This window comes from Melospiza georgiana, chromosome 1 (genome assembly GCF_028018845.1).
Source record: "Melospiza georgiana isolate bMelGeo1 chromosome 1, bMelGeo1.pri, whole genome shotgun sequence".
Taxonomy (NCBI): domain Eukaryota; kingdom Metazoa; phylum Chordata; class Aves; order Passeriformes; family Passerellidae; genus Melospiza; species Melospiza georgiana.
This window is the reverse complement of record NC_080430.1, coordinates 39,983,122-39,999,445: the sequence shown is the minus strand read 5'-3', so window position 1 is coordinate 39,999,445 and position 16,324 is coordinate 39,983,122. Positions and strand designations below refer to the sequence as shown.

General features: G+C 40.6%; 1 protein-coding gene across 3 annotated transcripts in view; it reads right to left on the bottom strand.

Moving 5' to 3' along the window:
* Positions 1-2,088: 2,088 nt before the first annotated feature.
* The window catches only part of LRRC3B (leucine rich repeat containing 3B), a 44,347-nt gene continuing 30,111 nt past the window's right edge, over positions 2,089-16,324 (bottom strand). For all 3 annotated transcript variants that reach the window (XM_058031977.1, XM_058031985.1, XM_058031994.1), the window contains exon 2: positions 2,089-3,349. In XM_058031977.1, the coding sequence (XP_057887960.1) occupies positions 2,405-3,184 (780 nt within the window). In that variant the 5' untranslated portion in view covers positions 3,185-3,349 and the 3' untranslated portion in view covers positions 2,089-2,404. The remainder of the gene's footprint in view (positions 3,350-16,324) is intronic.

The window sequence follows — 16,324 nt, the reverse complement described above, 5'->3', positions numbered from 1 at the left end:
TTCATCTGGGGTAAGACTGTACCAGATCCTGTCTCATGGATCACGTAATAAAGAAAAAAAACCAGAAAACCTAAAGATAATGTATTCATATTTTTCTTAGTCAGCTTTGTGAAGAGGGGCTCTTTTTGAAAATGTTGCTTGCAATTAAATTTTTAAAACCTGCCAATTGTTTTTAAAAGTGTTTTAAGACTTACCAGGATTTCTTAAATGTTGTTTAAATAATTCTGTTCAAATTTTGTGGAGAAATTCCTGCATTCAGCTGTGAATAAACAACACCAAGTTCTTGATTTTTAGTACCTCCAGCTCAGAGTCATCTTTTAGCTAGTTCCCCCTGCTTTTTCCCACAGTAGCATATTAGCTGGAATCCTAAATATTGCTTGGGGAACACAGTGACAGAAATGAGACCAATTTTACTCTGAAAGAATTTTTAGAGAAATTAGGGGAATTACATCAGGAAGTAATTTTGCTCAGCCTACACAGAGAGACTACATGTCCTGTTCAGTAGAGTTTGTTATATTGCCACTACAGTGTAACATTTTATCTGCTCTCTTCAGACTCGCATGTGTATTTAACCCTACTGCTTTTGGGTCCTGCAGGAGGCCACACAGAGTTTGGGGGGCTTGGGTAGATAGTCACATAGAGCTTGGAAACAGGAAAGCATAAAATGTTAACTAAGGAGGATGTGTCATCAACAAGAGTCTCACCTTAGACAATAGTATTCTTACTTAAGGGATTTAGCGGCAGGAACAGAAATATCAGACAGTGGATGTTTTATGGACAGACAGTCCCCTTTACAAACATCAACATTCTCTTAATTTGCTAAAAACTGGTCATGGAGGTATGCAAATGGCTAAGTCAGTCAAAAGGACTCACCCTATGAAGGGTGCAAAAATGACATAAAAAGTTGACTCTATGTCCATTTAATTTTTTTCCTGTTCTGTTACTTGCTTTGAAACAAGTTTTAGCTATTATTTTAACAGTGTTCTGAAAAAAAAAAATAAGATAAACAAGCTTCTGCCCCTGTAACAGAACTGTAACAGAAATAATAGATAAACTAATCTGAGAGATTGCTCTGGAGGGTTTTTGCATATTTTTAAGGCTGACCTTTAACACTTTCTCTTGAAAAGCAGTGTTTTATACATTTTTTAATCCAACCTTCCGTAATACATATGCCAATGTCAGTTAGACTGAATCTATAGGGATGCAGAGACAAGCATGATTTCATTATAGTCATAAAAGACAGGAGGAATATGTTCTTGTGGATTTGTTCTCTTTGAAAATTTTATCTATGAAAAGAGAGAAACACTGCATTTTTAAAGACAGCAGAGATATAAAATATCCATTTCATATGCAAGGCTGAGTTTAACTTCATGTGGACTTTCTATTGTCCCGAACCTTTAGCCACAAAATCATACAAAAACATACATATATACTAACACACAATAGAATATGCCTAGCCTATATATTAATTTACTTCCTTCATTTTTTTAGAAGGCTACTTCTTAAAAAATAGAAGCCACGACTACTAATGAAGTAATATACAGCTTAAACCCACCAGATTTTTTTTTTTTTAATTATCACTGGTGATATTCTAGTTTGACCAGCATATTAAGCTTGCTGTTGCCTTATTGCTGTACTCCCCAGTGCAGAGGTCATGCCTGGAGCTCATGCAAGGCAGTAAGTGAGTGTAAGACAAAAACCACCACATGCCCCTGGCTTACCTCTCTTTGATGTCCTGAGGTGCAGCTCCTCCAGGTTGCCTCCTCCCCAGCACTGCCAAAATGCCCTCTGGGAGGTTAAGCAAGCATCAGTCCCTTACGCTCAGAGTCTGGGCACTCTGCTCTGCCCACACTGTGCCCCTTTCCCCTTTTTTGTGGGCTGTGGCAGGCAGCCCACAAAATGGGCCACCATTCACCAGCTGCTCACCTTGCACCCATGGGTGGGATGTGCCCTTTGGTGACTCTCCAATCCTGTACCTCTCACAGCCAACTTCATCATCACTCCTCTCCTCTACCTCACGGGCACTGAACAAGCCAAAAGTGCTCTGGCACTGGACAGGTTTCTGATCAATAAATTACTCTGCTTTACATGGTTCAAATTTAAGCTTTTATTTAGTTTTTAAATTAAAAAAATAAATTTCATTATTAAATAGTGGAATGGGTCTAAACTAATGTTTACATATTAATTCACTTGCTTTAGGATACTACCAGAGAAATAATTGAAATTTACCACCCGGACAAAACTTTCTGTTAGAAAGCTCAACAGTGGCGTAATTCAGTTAAACAGGAAAAAAAAAAAGCCCCAAAAGTCTTAATGTTTACAATGAACGTTAGAAGTAAACCTCTGGGTTAGGCGTCATCCGACTCTAGTTTCCATCACAAAGGCAGTCATTGTATTCAGAATACTATACCACAGTGCTAATGTCATCGGCTTCATCTGGTTTCTTTTGCCTGCTTGGCAGGGATTTCAAGTACTCCAGGTGCCTCCTTGCATCCTCCTGGTTCTGTCGCACGTAATAAACCACGTAGGAGATCACCATGGTGAACCAGCCAAACATGGTGACCAGCATGGCGTAGTCAGTAGTCTTTTTAGGGAGGTTGCAGAGGTCGGCGTCGTTGGCAGCGTTGATGAAGGGCCTCCCCGCGTGCTCGTCCAGCACAGAGGTCTTGCAGATGACGTTGTTGGCCGTCTCGTGGTTGGAGGCCATGCTCCGCAGCACCTGCTGCAGCGTGCAGTCACAGTGCCAGGGGTTGTTGGCAATTCTGGCCCTGGCCTTCAGGTTGTTGAAAGCGTTTTTGTGCACGCTTTTAATCCGGTTGTCGGACAAATCCAGAGTCTGCAAGGTTTCTGCCACCCCTTTAAAGGCATGTTCATCGATAAACTCAATCCCGTTTTTTGATAAATTGAGTACTCTCAATTGGTGCAAGTCCTTAAAAATTTCGTTGGGGATAGATGTTATCTGATTGGAGTCCAAATAAAGTAAGACTGTTTCTGAAGGAAGATCTCTGGGTATCTCCTTGAGGTTTGCATTGCTACAGCTGACGTTCAGACCCCCGGAGTGGGAACAGAGGCAGCCTTTTGGGCACATACTGGCAGAATGAAAGCACAGTATCATGAGGACAAAACTTTGTAAGAGCAGACACATGGAGAGGGAACGAGTTAACCACGGGTCTACCAAATGCATGCTGGGCTGTCAGCATAATCACACGACCATTTCTCATTCAGCCGACAGGGTGGGAAAAGGATCGGCAAAGCTGAAACGTGGCTTCATTTTCTTCAGCAGGATTAGCAAACACTGGTTACTAGCACATGGGCTTCCTCATGGTCAATACCCTTCTTAGAAGCATGCCTACAGAGAAGAGGGGAAAAAGGTTTTTTTATACCACAAACTCAAATTCTAACTTTGTTTTCATTAAAAAAAATAGAAATAAAAAGATGTTAAAGGGAAATGCCACGCTAAAGAAATGATTTATTATCTTAAGTAACTCCTATTAGCATTAATCTGAGTTTAGTGCATAAATCCCCAGGACATTTTTAAGAGGATAGAGTACACTTACTACAAATTGCATGGGTTTGGTCTTTAATACTTATTAGAGAAAGCACTGGTTTGCTTTTATCACAGACTCTTCTAAAACAGCTATAAAACTAAATTGCTTTTTCCCTTGCTGAAGTAGAAGATGCATCGATAGGAGCTAATACTTGTATCTCCAGCAACAGTGACGGGTTAAGTGAGGAATCTGTGGTGGTTAATGTGAACTTATCTCAAAATTATTTATGCTATTTTAAGTCCAGATCCAAGTACTTCAGCAAGGAAATATTTTTACTATATCAAGGAACAAAAATCAGGTACAGCAAATGCTGCTACAAAACACCACAATCACCTGCCACCTCCTTGTTTGTCTCCCTCTCCTTCTCTTTCGCTTTAGAATGCTGGATTCCTTGTATCTCCCAGCATTTGGTGAGAGCCACAAACACAATTTCTACCTCCAGTTTTTTTGAAAATTTTCTTTTCATGTAACAAAAAGAAATGGAACAATTGCCAAAAACTCACATACCCCACCTCCAAAACAAATAAAACTCACAAAACCTATATACGAGCCAAACACTAAAATATCTTATTCACGGCATGTGATTTGCTAATAGGACATATGAAAAATACTGTTTCTGTTTCTCCCCCCTCAAGCTGGATTTAAAATAGTAAACACCCAGAAGCTTTTCCATTTTCTCCTTTAATTGGAATACAAATACAGAAGTCTGAAATGCTGACCTATATGGTTTCAAAGACAACCCTTTCTCCCCACCACCACCCCTATTATGGTAAACTATGAATTTAAAACAACAACAGGTCCATTTGTTTTCATGTACATGCTCTCTGTCTTTGTAGAAGCTCAGATATGTGTAGCCTTCAGGTTGTATTTACATATAAATGAATTATGTTTTTTTCTAAATCCACACTGTAGCCCACTGAACAAGAAAATCCCTGCACGGAGGATATGTGTGATTTTACATGAAAAAGGAGAAATTGCATTGCAATCACTTTTTTACTTGCAGAACTGACATACCAACTGCAGTTACTGACACATTGCAGTAATGTGGATCGGATGTGTCAAGCATAATTTCAAACTCATAGCTCAAGTTCTATTTAACCCTTTCTGCTGAGGCTCAGAATGCCAGTAACCCCATAGGAAAAGAAAAATAAAACAACCCAAACCAATCTTAACAGCATGTACATTACTTGTGATTACTCCATGGCTTGGGAATGCTCACACAAGCTCAGCATACTCTCACTGCAACTACTGGAGTGTCACCACTAATCTTCACCTTAACTATTGTTCAAATCAGTGATTGCCCAAGAACCTAAACAGAAAGCTTGCACTTGGATTCCATAAAACTTCTACTCTAAAATTGAAAAGAAATGTAGTTGTTCCAAATGAGAAATTGTGAACTTAACCCTGGAAATGTGAAACTGCTTAGAAGGGAACTAAGCAGAGCATGAAAAGTTCCCTTTGAGGAAAGAGAGGTGAGGCAGAACCTCCCAAGTCAATGAAATCCTTCATGACCTCTGTGGAAAAAACAGGGTTTACATGAAAGAACCCTGTTGCGGTGGGTGCATCCTTCCCATTTCTCCCTTTGGTTCTTTGGTCACTGCAGTGCCTGCTCTTCAGACCAGCTACAGGAGGGGATAAGCTCCAGAAGTTGTTTTTTCCCAGCCTGCCCAAAAGCGCTAAGTACTTGCTAAAATGTGCAGCCCGTTCAGAGGCCAAGCTGGAGCTGGCAGCTGCTCCCCCTGGCACTCGGAGCCGGCAATCTGCTGCTCCCTCCAGCAGCCCTGGGTGCTGTGGCAGGACAGCCTGTCCCCTGCAAAAACAGCACCTATTTTCTTCTCCCTCCATGTTCATGTGTCTCACTACTGTGCTCCTGCACCAGAAGAGTAGATGAGTGGTCCAGCTCATCACCACAGAAGGAGCATCATCTCATCACCTACTGCTTGTACTCAGTGGCTTCCCATCAGTGGCACTGGAGCTCTACTGCAGGAAGGGACTGGGGGGAAAGAGCAAAGACCTGAAGTAGTCTCGGGTGTTTCATTTTATAGAATTACAAAAATGATACTGTTCTCATCAGAGTGTGACAAATGAATATCAAATTCGCTTCATTACAGGCTAAAAAAACCCAGTCAACCTGGAAATACAGCGTAGACTCTGCTGAGTCCTCCACAGCACTGCTACATCACCAAATACCATGTATCAGAGACCCCAATCCCCTTTGTAGAACATCCTGATCCCACTGAAGACAAATTAATCTATTTAATGCATTAATGTGTTTAGAGAAAGAAGTAGAGTCATTACAGACTAAACAGGATAGTGTTTAATGAAGCAGTGCCTCTTCCAAAGGCCTAACTAAGTAAATTAATACAGAGAGGAAAGAACTCGCAATGTTTTAAGTTGCTAAATAGAGCAAATACAAGTTTAAACCTGCAATTAACAACCCACTCAACAAAACTTGTCTCAATAAGAACAAAACTCAGCAAATTCCCAGTAAATTAACCAGAAGAAACACAACGGGACTGAACATCAGTCAGGATAAACAGAGCTTTGTTTGCTTCAGAATATGCGATCGAAGGGATATCTGAGGTTTGTTTTAAACAATAAACTTAGAGCAAGAACTTTCTTTACTTATAATGACTGCAAGAAAAGAAAAGAAAACTAGAATTCACATATTTCTAATGCCAGTAGGAAGATCTGTGGCTTCTTGAGCTGTATCTAATTTCCTCTTGCTTGGAACACAATAAATAAAGAAGGTGTCAAAGTTGGAACAAACACAATAGAGATATACCAGAAGACACAGTAATGACTACAGACAAAGGGATGAAAGACACAGAATTAAAATAAATATGTGAATTAATTATAAATCTGCAAATAAAGCAAAAAGAAAAAAAGAAATTAAAAAGTGAAGGAAGGCACAGGGAAATGACAGCAATACCAGGAGCACTTGCAGCACTGTGGTATAAAAAAGCTTTTTGTGCACATTTCTAAAATACAAGTACAAACATAGAATGCCTAACACCAAGTCAAATATTGCAGGGGAATAATACTACAGACAAAAGATTGCACAGAAGAGCTCTTTACAGTCTTGCAATTTAAAGGTTTCCAAGGCTCCCTCTTCTCAAGTTCCCCCAAGACCATTCACTCAATGCCTACATCCAACAATGTAGGAAAATGTACAATTCCTGAAATCCTCAGGGAAAACACACTGCTTTTAATACATAGTGAGATTTCTACTGAGCTTCAGGCGTCAGGTACTTGCAAGTGTTTGTCTTTACTACAAACAAGGTGCAGAGACTGTATCTCAGCTCCTGAATGCAACACTACTAAATTGTCTAATTGAACAATAACTTCTCCCCACAAGAACCAGTGATGTGAGGAAGCACTGGTGCCTCCAACTACTGACATGGAAAAGGCTTCAGAGACTCAAGAAAGTCAACAGAAAGTCCAGGACAAGACTGCCTGCAATATTAATTTATCCTGTTTTGTCTTCAAAGAAAGACTTAGGAGGATAGGAAATCCTATAACCATCACACAGAACAGCCAAAAAAATGACACAGGCTGAGATGTTTTTATGTTTAGGGCAATACTAAGACGACAAAAGATGCAGAAAAAGACAACCCATCATATATGTTTAGCTCAATATGTCTGAGTAGGGGAAGGAGTTTCTACTGCAGTGTTGAGACTGATTTCAGAGTCCACATGGCAGCTTTGGTCATCACCCAAGTACTCTCACACCCCCTGCCTCCACAGGAGAGAATGGACCAGATCCCAAATCCCTGCACTTGAGAGCCAGCCACTGCTCTCAGAGGACTCAAAAGCAGAGACTACAACCAACCTTCAGAGGTATTCTGCCTACAGTATGTTGAACACACACAACTACCCAAGCCCTCAGGTGAAATCAGTGGTGCCCTTTGTTGATGACACTCTACCTGCAAATTTGTATCTTTCAGATGCAAGAGAGGGATTTACTCCCTATTTGTTCAGCAGATGGCTTCTCCAGGCATTGTGTATCTACATTTTAGTAGGGTCCTTCAAAAATTACTTCCTAGCACTACAAAAATAACCTGTGACAGTAAAATATCTTTGTTTAAGTTGTTCCAGTAGGACAATACTTCTACTTGGAATTTCGCCTGAATTCTCAGACAGCGTCAGGTAAACTCCAAAACATTTTTTTTGAGGAAAAATCAAGACAATTATCCTTCTCCTGACAGCTCTTCATCAAGCAAGACCTCACACATAATGACAAAACCATGAGCTAATGTATTTAATATAGATGTTTTTATGGGAAGATTCCTGTCATAAATCACATAATGAGGGCCACAAATTAGGTCTGTAGAACAGGATCACACAGGTATATTCCAACACAAGAGCCCCCAGACTCACACACAGCATCCTCACTTGTTTTGCTCGTTTGTCAGAGCAGCAGCTCTCTGTTCTCTCTTCAAAGCCGGACTCACTGATGAAAAAGATTGCATCTGTAACTCCAGCAATGTCAAAGGGGTCACAGTTAACTACTAATGCTCAGCAACTGCACACACAGCTTGTACTTAAGGTTACTGAAGGCTCCTTTTTTCCTCCAAAGAGGAATTTCTTTTGATTGTAGCTGATGTGCTCAAACGAGCAGGCAGGATCAGAACAGGGAAAAGGAAGAAGCCAACGGATCAACCACAGGGGGTGAGCTGTTGGCTGCATCATGACTATACTCAATCTGTCTGGTCTGTCACTTTTCAACCACCAGAAAAACTGGAAAAAACTTATGCACAATCCAGCTTCCTAAGAATGTGGATCACGGGAACTGATGCACAATTCACCTGCCTAGGCTTACCATGCTTCCAAGGATATACTGCTGTAAAGCTTAAGTGACTAACTAACTTGCTACTAACTTTAGGCATACTACTACCCAGAGAAGCCCTCATTTGAAAATGGATCCCCAATGGCACTGCAGGCTCCACAATCCCTGGGATCACTGTGTTCTCAGTTAATACTGAAGGTATCCCTACAAACAACTGCAGGCCCCCCACATCAGAAATGCACTGCACCTATCAGGGTGCCTCCCATCCTCCTCTCGTACAGCCCATACAACTCACATATGAACCTAGAGACAGCCCATACAACTCACATATGAACCTAGAGACAGCTCCAATTTCTATGGGCAGCTCTACTGTCTTCAAAAGAAGCTCTCAACTCCCAGTAAGCCCTCAGGAGATCCCTGAAAAACAGCTCAATTTTTCAAGCCTGGTCTAAGTAAAGTCCTACCCTTCAGTGTAACAACTTTCTTGCGTGCCAGCATCGGAATTTTGATACAGAATTAGAAAAGTCCAGGAAATGAGACTCCTACAGGGATCTTTTTTTAGACATCTTTAAAGCAAACTTGCACTTTGAATAAATATTAAAATTTTATAACTAAAAATCCATTAAATGGAGCACTGAAAAAGATCATTATTTTAACTTCCAGAAAATCACTGAGATGCTTTATAGTTTTGAAAGACCTGACATTATTATAACTTTTTTCCCTCCTTTAAGACATCAACTATGTTGGTTTATAGAAAAGATGCTCATTGATAAATCTAGTTTTCTATTTTCTATTAAAACAGGTCTTTACCTTATTGAATATTTTTGGGTTACATGGGGTTTAGCAAATTAACCATTGAAATAGAAAATATGTCCCTTTCTAATACATTGCTTCCCATGAGTTCTGCTTCCGGTAATGCCAGTCTGCTTCTTATAAAACACACACTCCCCACCCTGCTATCCCCCATCCACAGAGCTGTGGTTGATGACTTTGTACCCCTCTTTTTTTCCCCACTGTCATAAAAAGCCACATACTACTACAACTGCAAAGTAAAATATTACTTTGCAATTAGTATTGACAAGACAGCCATAAAATGGAGATTATAGGCTAAAATTAACAGGTGATTTTCCAGCCTGAAAAGTCCAGTTAGCTAGAGGACTAAGGACAGGACAATTTTATCTGAACCCAAAGAAAGAGATTTGCCACCACTACTCCCAAACAATTGCTAATGGCATATTTAGGAAGAGTTAAAACAGAAAAGATATTTGGAGAAAGAACTATCTACATGCCTCCTATGCTTAATGAATCTTACACTCCTGGTAAACACAGACTTCCCAGTAAGCTGCACACTGGGCTGTCCTGTGCACCAGGTTTGAGGGATCTGTGCCTCTGGAAGCCAGCAGAGTCTGTGCCCATTGGGGAAAAACCTCCATCAAATCCTGCCTGGCTCCACCAACACCTGCAGGCTGAATCAGCCCACAAATTTTCAAAACACAAGATGTAAAAATAAAAAGTTGCAGGAGTTTTTTTACACACCTATGGACATACGATAAAACTACACCATGGCAATGTGAGTGACCGACTGACTGAATGGGCACTGGGCTGAAAAGTGATCACATTTGTGAGCTGGAGCTGGACAGGAGCAGTAGGACCCAAAGGGGAATGCAGCAGCCACTTCTGACTTCTGTGCTGTCTGTGCACTATAAAACATCACATTGCATGGGTACCAAGTGAATTCCTCCAAACAATCCAATCCTTTAAAACAATGCCACCTCTGTGCTGTTAGCACACCAGGACCAAGGGCAATCTCACTAGCTGCACAGAGGGACTGTGAGTCAGGCAACTCAATCCTCTCCATGGCTCCAGGACAACATGGAGAAATTCCATTCAGCAGATCAAACAAGAACCTGGTTTGGACTCCCAGGACAATCTGTGAATCTCTTTCACACATCTCTCCCTGTCACCCCTCAAATGTGGAGGCCTGGCTGCTCCACAACTCAGCCACCTTGAAGGCAGCTAAGATGCTATGAAGCACCAAACCAGAGAGGTGCCACGACCTGCGTGCAAGATGCCAGGTCATTTCAATTCCCAGATGAAAGTCTCCAGCAGTGGAAGAGTTTCAGGATTTCAGAATATGGCAAGATGAAAAATCCTAAAGCAGTAAAAAGAGAAATTAATAGAAGCCAATGTCAAATGAGGTAGGAAAAAAGGGGTGCAAAAGATCACTGGTTCTATGAATAATTGAAATGTCATGATTAATCAGTGTGAGCCTGAACTTAAACTACATAATGGATTCATTATCTAATGAAACACCAAATGTACTCAAACTGAAATATTCTCCCCTAGGACAGGACTCAGAATGCCAATCGACATTTTCCCAAAAACATCCAGTACAGGCATCTATATATAACTGCAAACCTTTTCCAGTTGTAGAAGCAAAGCGTGTAGGTAAAGGTTTATAGATCCTAAGCTGTGAATGCCTTCCCTTACCTGTCACAGAGTAATAAAATGGTTGAGGAGAGCCAAATGAACATTTAAGCTATAATTACCTTCTGATTGTGAGATCACTGAATGTATCACTCCTTATTACAGATTAACATCTTAATTATACTGTGTGGGCAAATGAATCAGCACTTTAAGACTGATGGGTTTGGTTCATGTTCAAAAATGCATTTGACTTTTTTTTCCTTTTCACATCAAGTCAGGAACTATTTTGCAACTCTCAGCTGATAAATAATTGTGTGAAACTTAGCAGATATAATAACAGATTGATGACAGAAAAAATATTACCAATCATCTCCTATGAAGCTTTGCTCTTGGAAGTCTTCTGTGGCAACACATTTCCTGGAATGAAATTTGGTAACTTGCTGGAAATTAAAGAAACAGCTGCTGGGGATGCTGTTAGACCTTGTTCTTTTGAGCCTTAACAAAGATTGAATCAACTGCTTTTTAGAAGGTATTCAGTGCTGCCTATTTCTCTTTGTTATCTCCTGACATAGACTACAGACAGCTTCTGTCCCTTCCCTGAGCTATACCCTGATGGGAAATATAAACAGCATTTTGCATGCACACCTATGCCATTTGAAAAAAAAAAAAAAAGTTACATAGACTTACACTGCATATGTAGTTGCAACATAAACCAAGTTAAAAATGAAAGGCACAAGATGTAAGATACATGATAATCTTTAAGATCATTTATCACTACATTCAGAAGAAATTGTCTTGACAACCTATAGAAGAAATGAACAAAGATCAAGATGTGCCAGTTACTACTCAGCAAACACATCTGCAAAAAGATTTTTACCACTATATAAGAACATGAAAAACCACATTACAGATGCTAAAGGAAAATGCTCCAACACACATAAACGACTACTTGTGAAGAGCTCTCCAAAGCCTCATCACTTTTTTCTAGATTATTAGTGTGCATCAGAGTTTGGGATTATATTCTACCAAGTCTCAGTCACATTTTCTGAGAAAACATCAACAACCATTCTATTTGGCAAGAAAATCCTTTCCAGTTGCAGCTGAGTCAATCCTCCACATGATCCATAGTAGGAAAAAATATACTCTGAAAGCTTAAAATAACCTGAAGTGGAAATGCTTCATCTTCCTTGGGTAAAGAGATCCAGACTAAAGTCCCTTCTAAAGTCTGGTTATGAGGAGAATACTTAGGAGCCTTTCATGAATAAGGAATGCTGTAGGTTTTCAAGAAATCTGATACAACCCAATGGAAAATGCTTTCATCATGAGATGTCAATTTCACAATATTTGCCGATTTATTTTTCTCCCATATTATAAAATAACATGATCAAAGTGAAACAGACAAGTGCCCAGTTGGAGCCATACTCTTTCCAGTAGCTAATGATGGATGCTCCTTCATCTTAATTAGGCAGATTCTATCAGATCAGAGAAAATCTTGTCTTGATCTCAAGATAATTACACTGATTACCTCAATGATTACCAGCATAATCAGTGGCAAGTCTTGTAATTTAATCTTGATAACTGCATCTGGTGACTGCAGATGGTGTCCTTGCCTAGTTGAAGACCTCATTCTATTTTTGCAAAGTGCAAATCTAATCCCTGCTAACAAACCTGTGTTATCAGAAACTGACAGGTCTTTAAGGAACTAAGGCTATTGCAAAGACAAGCAAGATTCAGACCACCTAGAGACCCTTCTTCCTCTTTTAAGGGTGTTTATTTGGTTCTGTGTACCATGATCTTTGGGCTCATTTGAGGTTCACCCAAATGCTCCTGCAACTTAGTAGAAGACAGAGGTTTTAATTAGGCTGGGGAGGCTGTGCTGATAATGAAGTCAGCAAGGCAGAAATGAGCGCGCTGACCTGAGGGGACTGCTCAGCGAGGGACACGCTGGTGGCTCTGCAAAGCTGCCATCAGTGCCCAAAGAAGCAGCAGGACAGCAGGACAGCTGCTGGCAGCAAACACCTGGGCACCAGGGAATGCTGCAAGAGGTGCTGCACACTCCAAAGCACAACAGGGAGAAGGAGAACAAAGCAAAGAATGGCTGAAAGCTGCTTTTCCCAGCTGACCCTCTGTCACAGAGCAGCTTCCCAGGACAATGGGTCACCACAGGTGAAACCACTTCTTGATTTAGACAGCTCAACAGGAAATACAGATGCGAGCAGAGGAAGTGCCACAGAGACACTTCAGCACACACTTTCACAAACTCTTGCTTTTACTGTGTCTAGATTACCCTGCTGCGTTAAAACCCAGGAAGCCAAGGCTGCTTCTCTTCCTGCACCCTTCTCTTCCTGTCACTCTTCCCAGCGACACAAACACAGAGCAATAATTCATGGCACAAAGAATTTGAAAGGAAAGAAGCCAGCAGAAGCTATTACTAAAATGAAGCAACTTGAATAATAGTACTACACAAGATGAGACTAGCAAGAAAAAGAACATACTTCCAGAGCAATTACCCTGAAAAAATCTTAAAGGGGAGAAAAAAAAACCCCACAAGATAAATTAGCAAAAGGGGACAGCAGTTAAAATATAGTACCTCAGCAGTTATTAATTCAGCTCCTTGTGCTTTGAAATATGCTACCTGTATATTAACAGGACCTTAAAGAAGCATGCAGAAGTAGAGTAACTCATTTAGAAAAATGCAAGAAAAATAAAATGTGTACCAGCATATAAAAGAAACCAATCAAGTTTGAAAGTTCCAATTAAAAGCTCTAAACTTAAGAGTGAATACTCAAAACCACAAGCTTCTCCTAATGAAATCAAAATTGTTATTTATATATATATAAATATAATTCAGAAAATAGCAAAAGAGACAGCAAGTTTGGAATAATTATGAGATCAATAAGCAATTAAGCAACTTTAAAAGACATTCAAATAACCTACAATCAAGTGACACACTGAGCTGCAAGTCATTTGACCTTGCCAAAGAAAGAGGCTGATAGTGATGCTGGTTTTGCTGTGCCAATGGTTATTACACCTGCACACTGCCATTTGCATAGCTGGAGAGCCAAGAGCACATCTACAACATCACACTTCCATTTCTGCACCAAAGGTGTCAAGCAAAGAATAACCTACTGTATCAAACCATCCACCCAAAAACCACAGCCCCACTTCTAATATTTTAATCCATGAACAGCTTCAAATAGCTGTAATTTCTTTTTCATTAGCTTGCCAGGGAAACTTACCCTTTTTTTTCCCTGTCCTAATAATAGATTTTCCCTCCATATTTAGGTATCATTATAACTCTAAAAGCTCAGCATGTGGTAATTTGGAATAGTCAGACAAAGGGATTTTGTACTTTCATGAAAGCAAGACTACCAGGTTCCCATCAGGACTCACTTTTAGCTCTGCTGGGTGCTACTACCATTAGAAGCTATGGAAAAAACTAGCCCAAGTACAACTTCTGCAGCCCTGCTATAGGTAAGGATCTCCCAAGAAAGCAAAATCTAACAGTGTAAACCTTCAATGCCATCTTGCACTGGCAGCACTTCCCTAATTAAGAATTTAAGGCCAGATGGAGCCATTAGATCATCTAATCTGACCCCCTGCCTACCACATGACGTGTCGTTTTACCAGTAAACCTCACATTGAGCCCAAAAATTTAGGTCAGACTGAAGCATGTCTGAACTGAGAAGACTTCTGTGTGCTCAGGGCAATACCTTTTGTGCCCACTGTTCTTTCAGCACCCTGTATCAACAATCACCATAAGAGTTAAACTACTCCAGCAGACATATCTGCTCCACCAGGATCCAGACACCAAGCAAGAGTGTTTGTTTTCAAAAGAAGGGCTATACTGGAAGATAACGTTCCACTGTTCATCATCAAGAGCTCTATGTTACCACTTTCTTCAAATAAAAGTTAAACAAACTGGCTATTTTTTAATCTGCTGGTGAGTTACATCAGGCCCTCAGCTGCCATTAAGGAATGGTTCAAATTACATGTGTTACATCTAAGCAACAATCAGCATGTTTTCATTTTGAAATAAGTGCTCTGGAGCATCCCCAAGGCTTCTCAGGAAGTCAGGTAATTTTTATTTTTTAAGAAGTCCATGTAGTAGGACTTCTCCAAAGTCATAATAAAGCTTGCTGTATTAAGTTTCTCTTCTGAGGACATATAATGATAGCAAGTCATTATTACAACTTGAGGTTGCAGGCTGAAATCCTTTAAGGGTTGGTTCTCTGACCCTTACTCAGCAAAAACCTTTAGCCTGTTTGCAGCTCATCAGCTTGGTAAGGGGCAAGAGAGCCTTCAACATTCACCACACTGAAATAAAAGTTATCACCAACTGCTAAATGAAAGGAACAGCTCTAAAAAAAATAAATCTGCTTTTCTCAGTGGAAATAAGCACCAGCCTTTATTAGACATGGAGCCTAGCTGTGCAAAAAACAAAAGCAAGGCACAGCTGCTTGACACTGAGTGTGCAGAGATCTTCCAGTTAGTCGTTTTTCCCAAGGAGAAAACAAAAGAAAGGAAGAGCCAAAATGAAGTGTTGCAATGGCTACCTCCAAGAAGAGAAAAAACCCTTAAGGTCACATTTTCACTAAAGGAAAAGAGGTCTTTATCAGCAGCACTAGAGCACAACAGAAACTTGGTTCAATAAAACCCTTAATTTAAAGACAAGAATGTATCAGCTCTTTGTGTGTCCCCTCTGAGGTTATACAGCCAAGTTGACTTTGGCAGACCTAGGTGATACAAAAAGCAGGAGTTGTGAAGGAAAAAAAAATCTTGATTAGCTGGGCAATGATCCAATAAGCAAGACACTCGAGGCTGCAAGTTCACAGTTGAAGAAACTCAGGTAGAAATAATTTATAGCAAATTAAGTTAGGTCATGATAATGAAATTTAAAGACATGTGGGGCACAATTTATTTTACTAAGGCTTGTTGAAAAGTGAAACCCAAGCAGAGCAAACAGGTAGGCTAATTTAACTCTGGTTACTGTTGGCACTGGCACTGAGATAAACTTCACTTGACACACTTGGAATGGGAAAGAGAATATAAGAATAGGATTTTTAAAAAAACTTTTTAACACCATTTCTCCACATTTGATCCCGTGAATCATGGCAGCTCGTTCCCCAATTTTAAAACATCCTGGCACACAGCCCTCAGTGGCAAGTGCAGTGAAAACAGCTGATTGCAAGGGTTGGGAAAGGATGGATAGCAACATCTGCACTGCGAAGCCCCTGCCATCAAGGAGCAGGAGGGAGGATGGAAAAACCTAATGGGAAAAGGTCTCCCAAGAGGTGCAGTCCCCTTGCAGGTCACTGGAAACCAGCAGAAATGGCAGGAGGGATGCTGTCATCACTGAGGGCTCTGCAAGGTACCTCAACAGGTTATCTGGCAGCAGCCTGGGCTTTGGCTGCACTCGGCAACAGACGAGGTCCGTGATGTCCTCAGCTGTCCCTCCTGCCACCCACGTCCCCCACGCTGTGAAAAACGCCAGGTGAGGGGGAAACGAGAGTCACGATAATGGATGAATGCAGCAGTTTGCAGGAGGGGGGAGGGACAG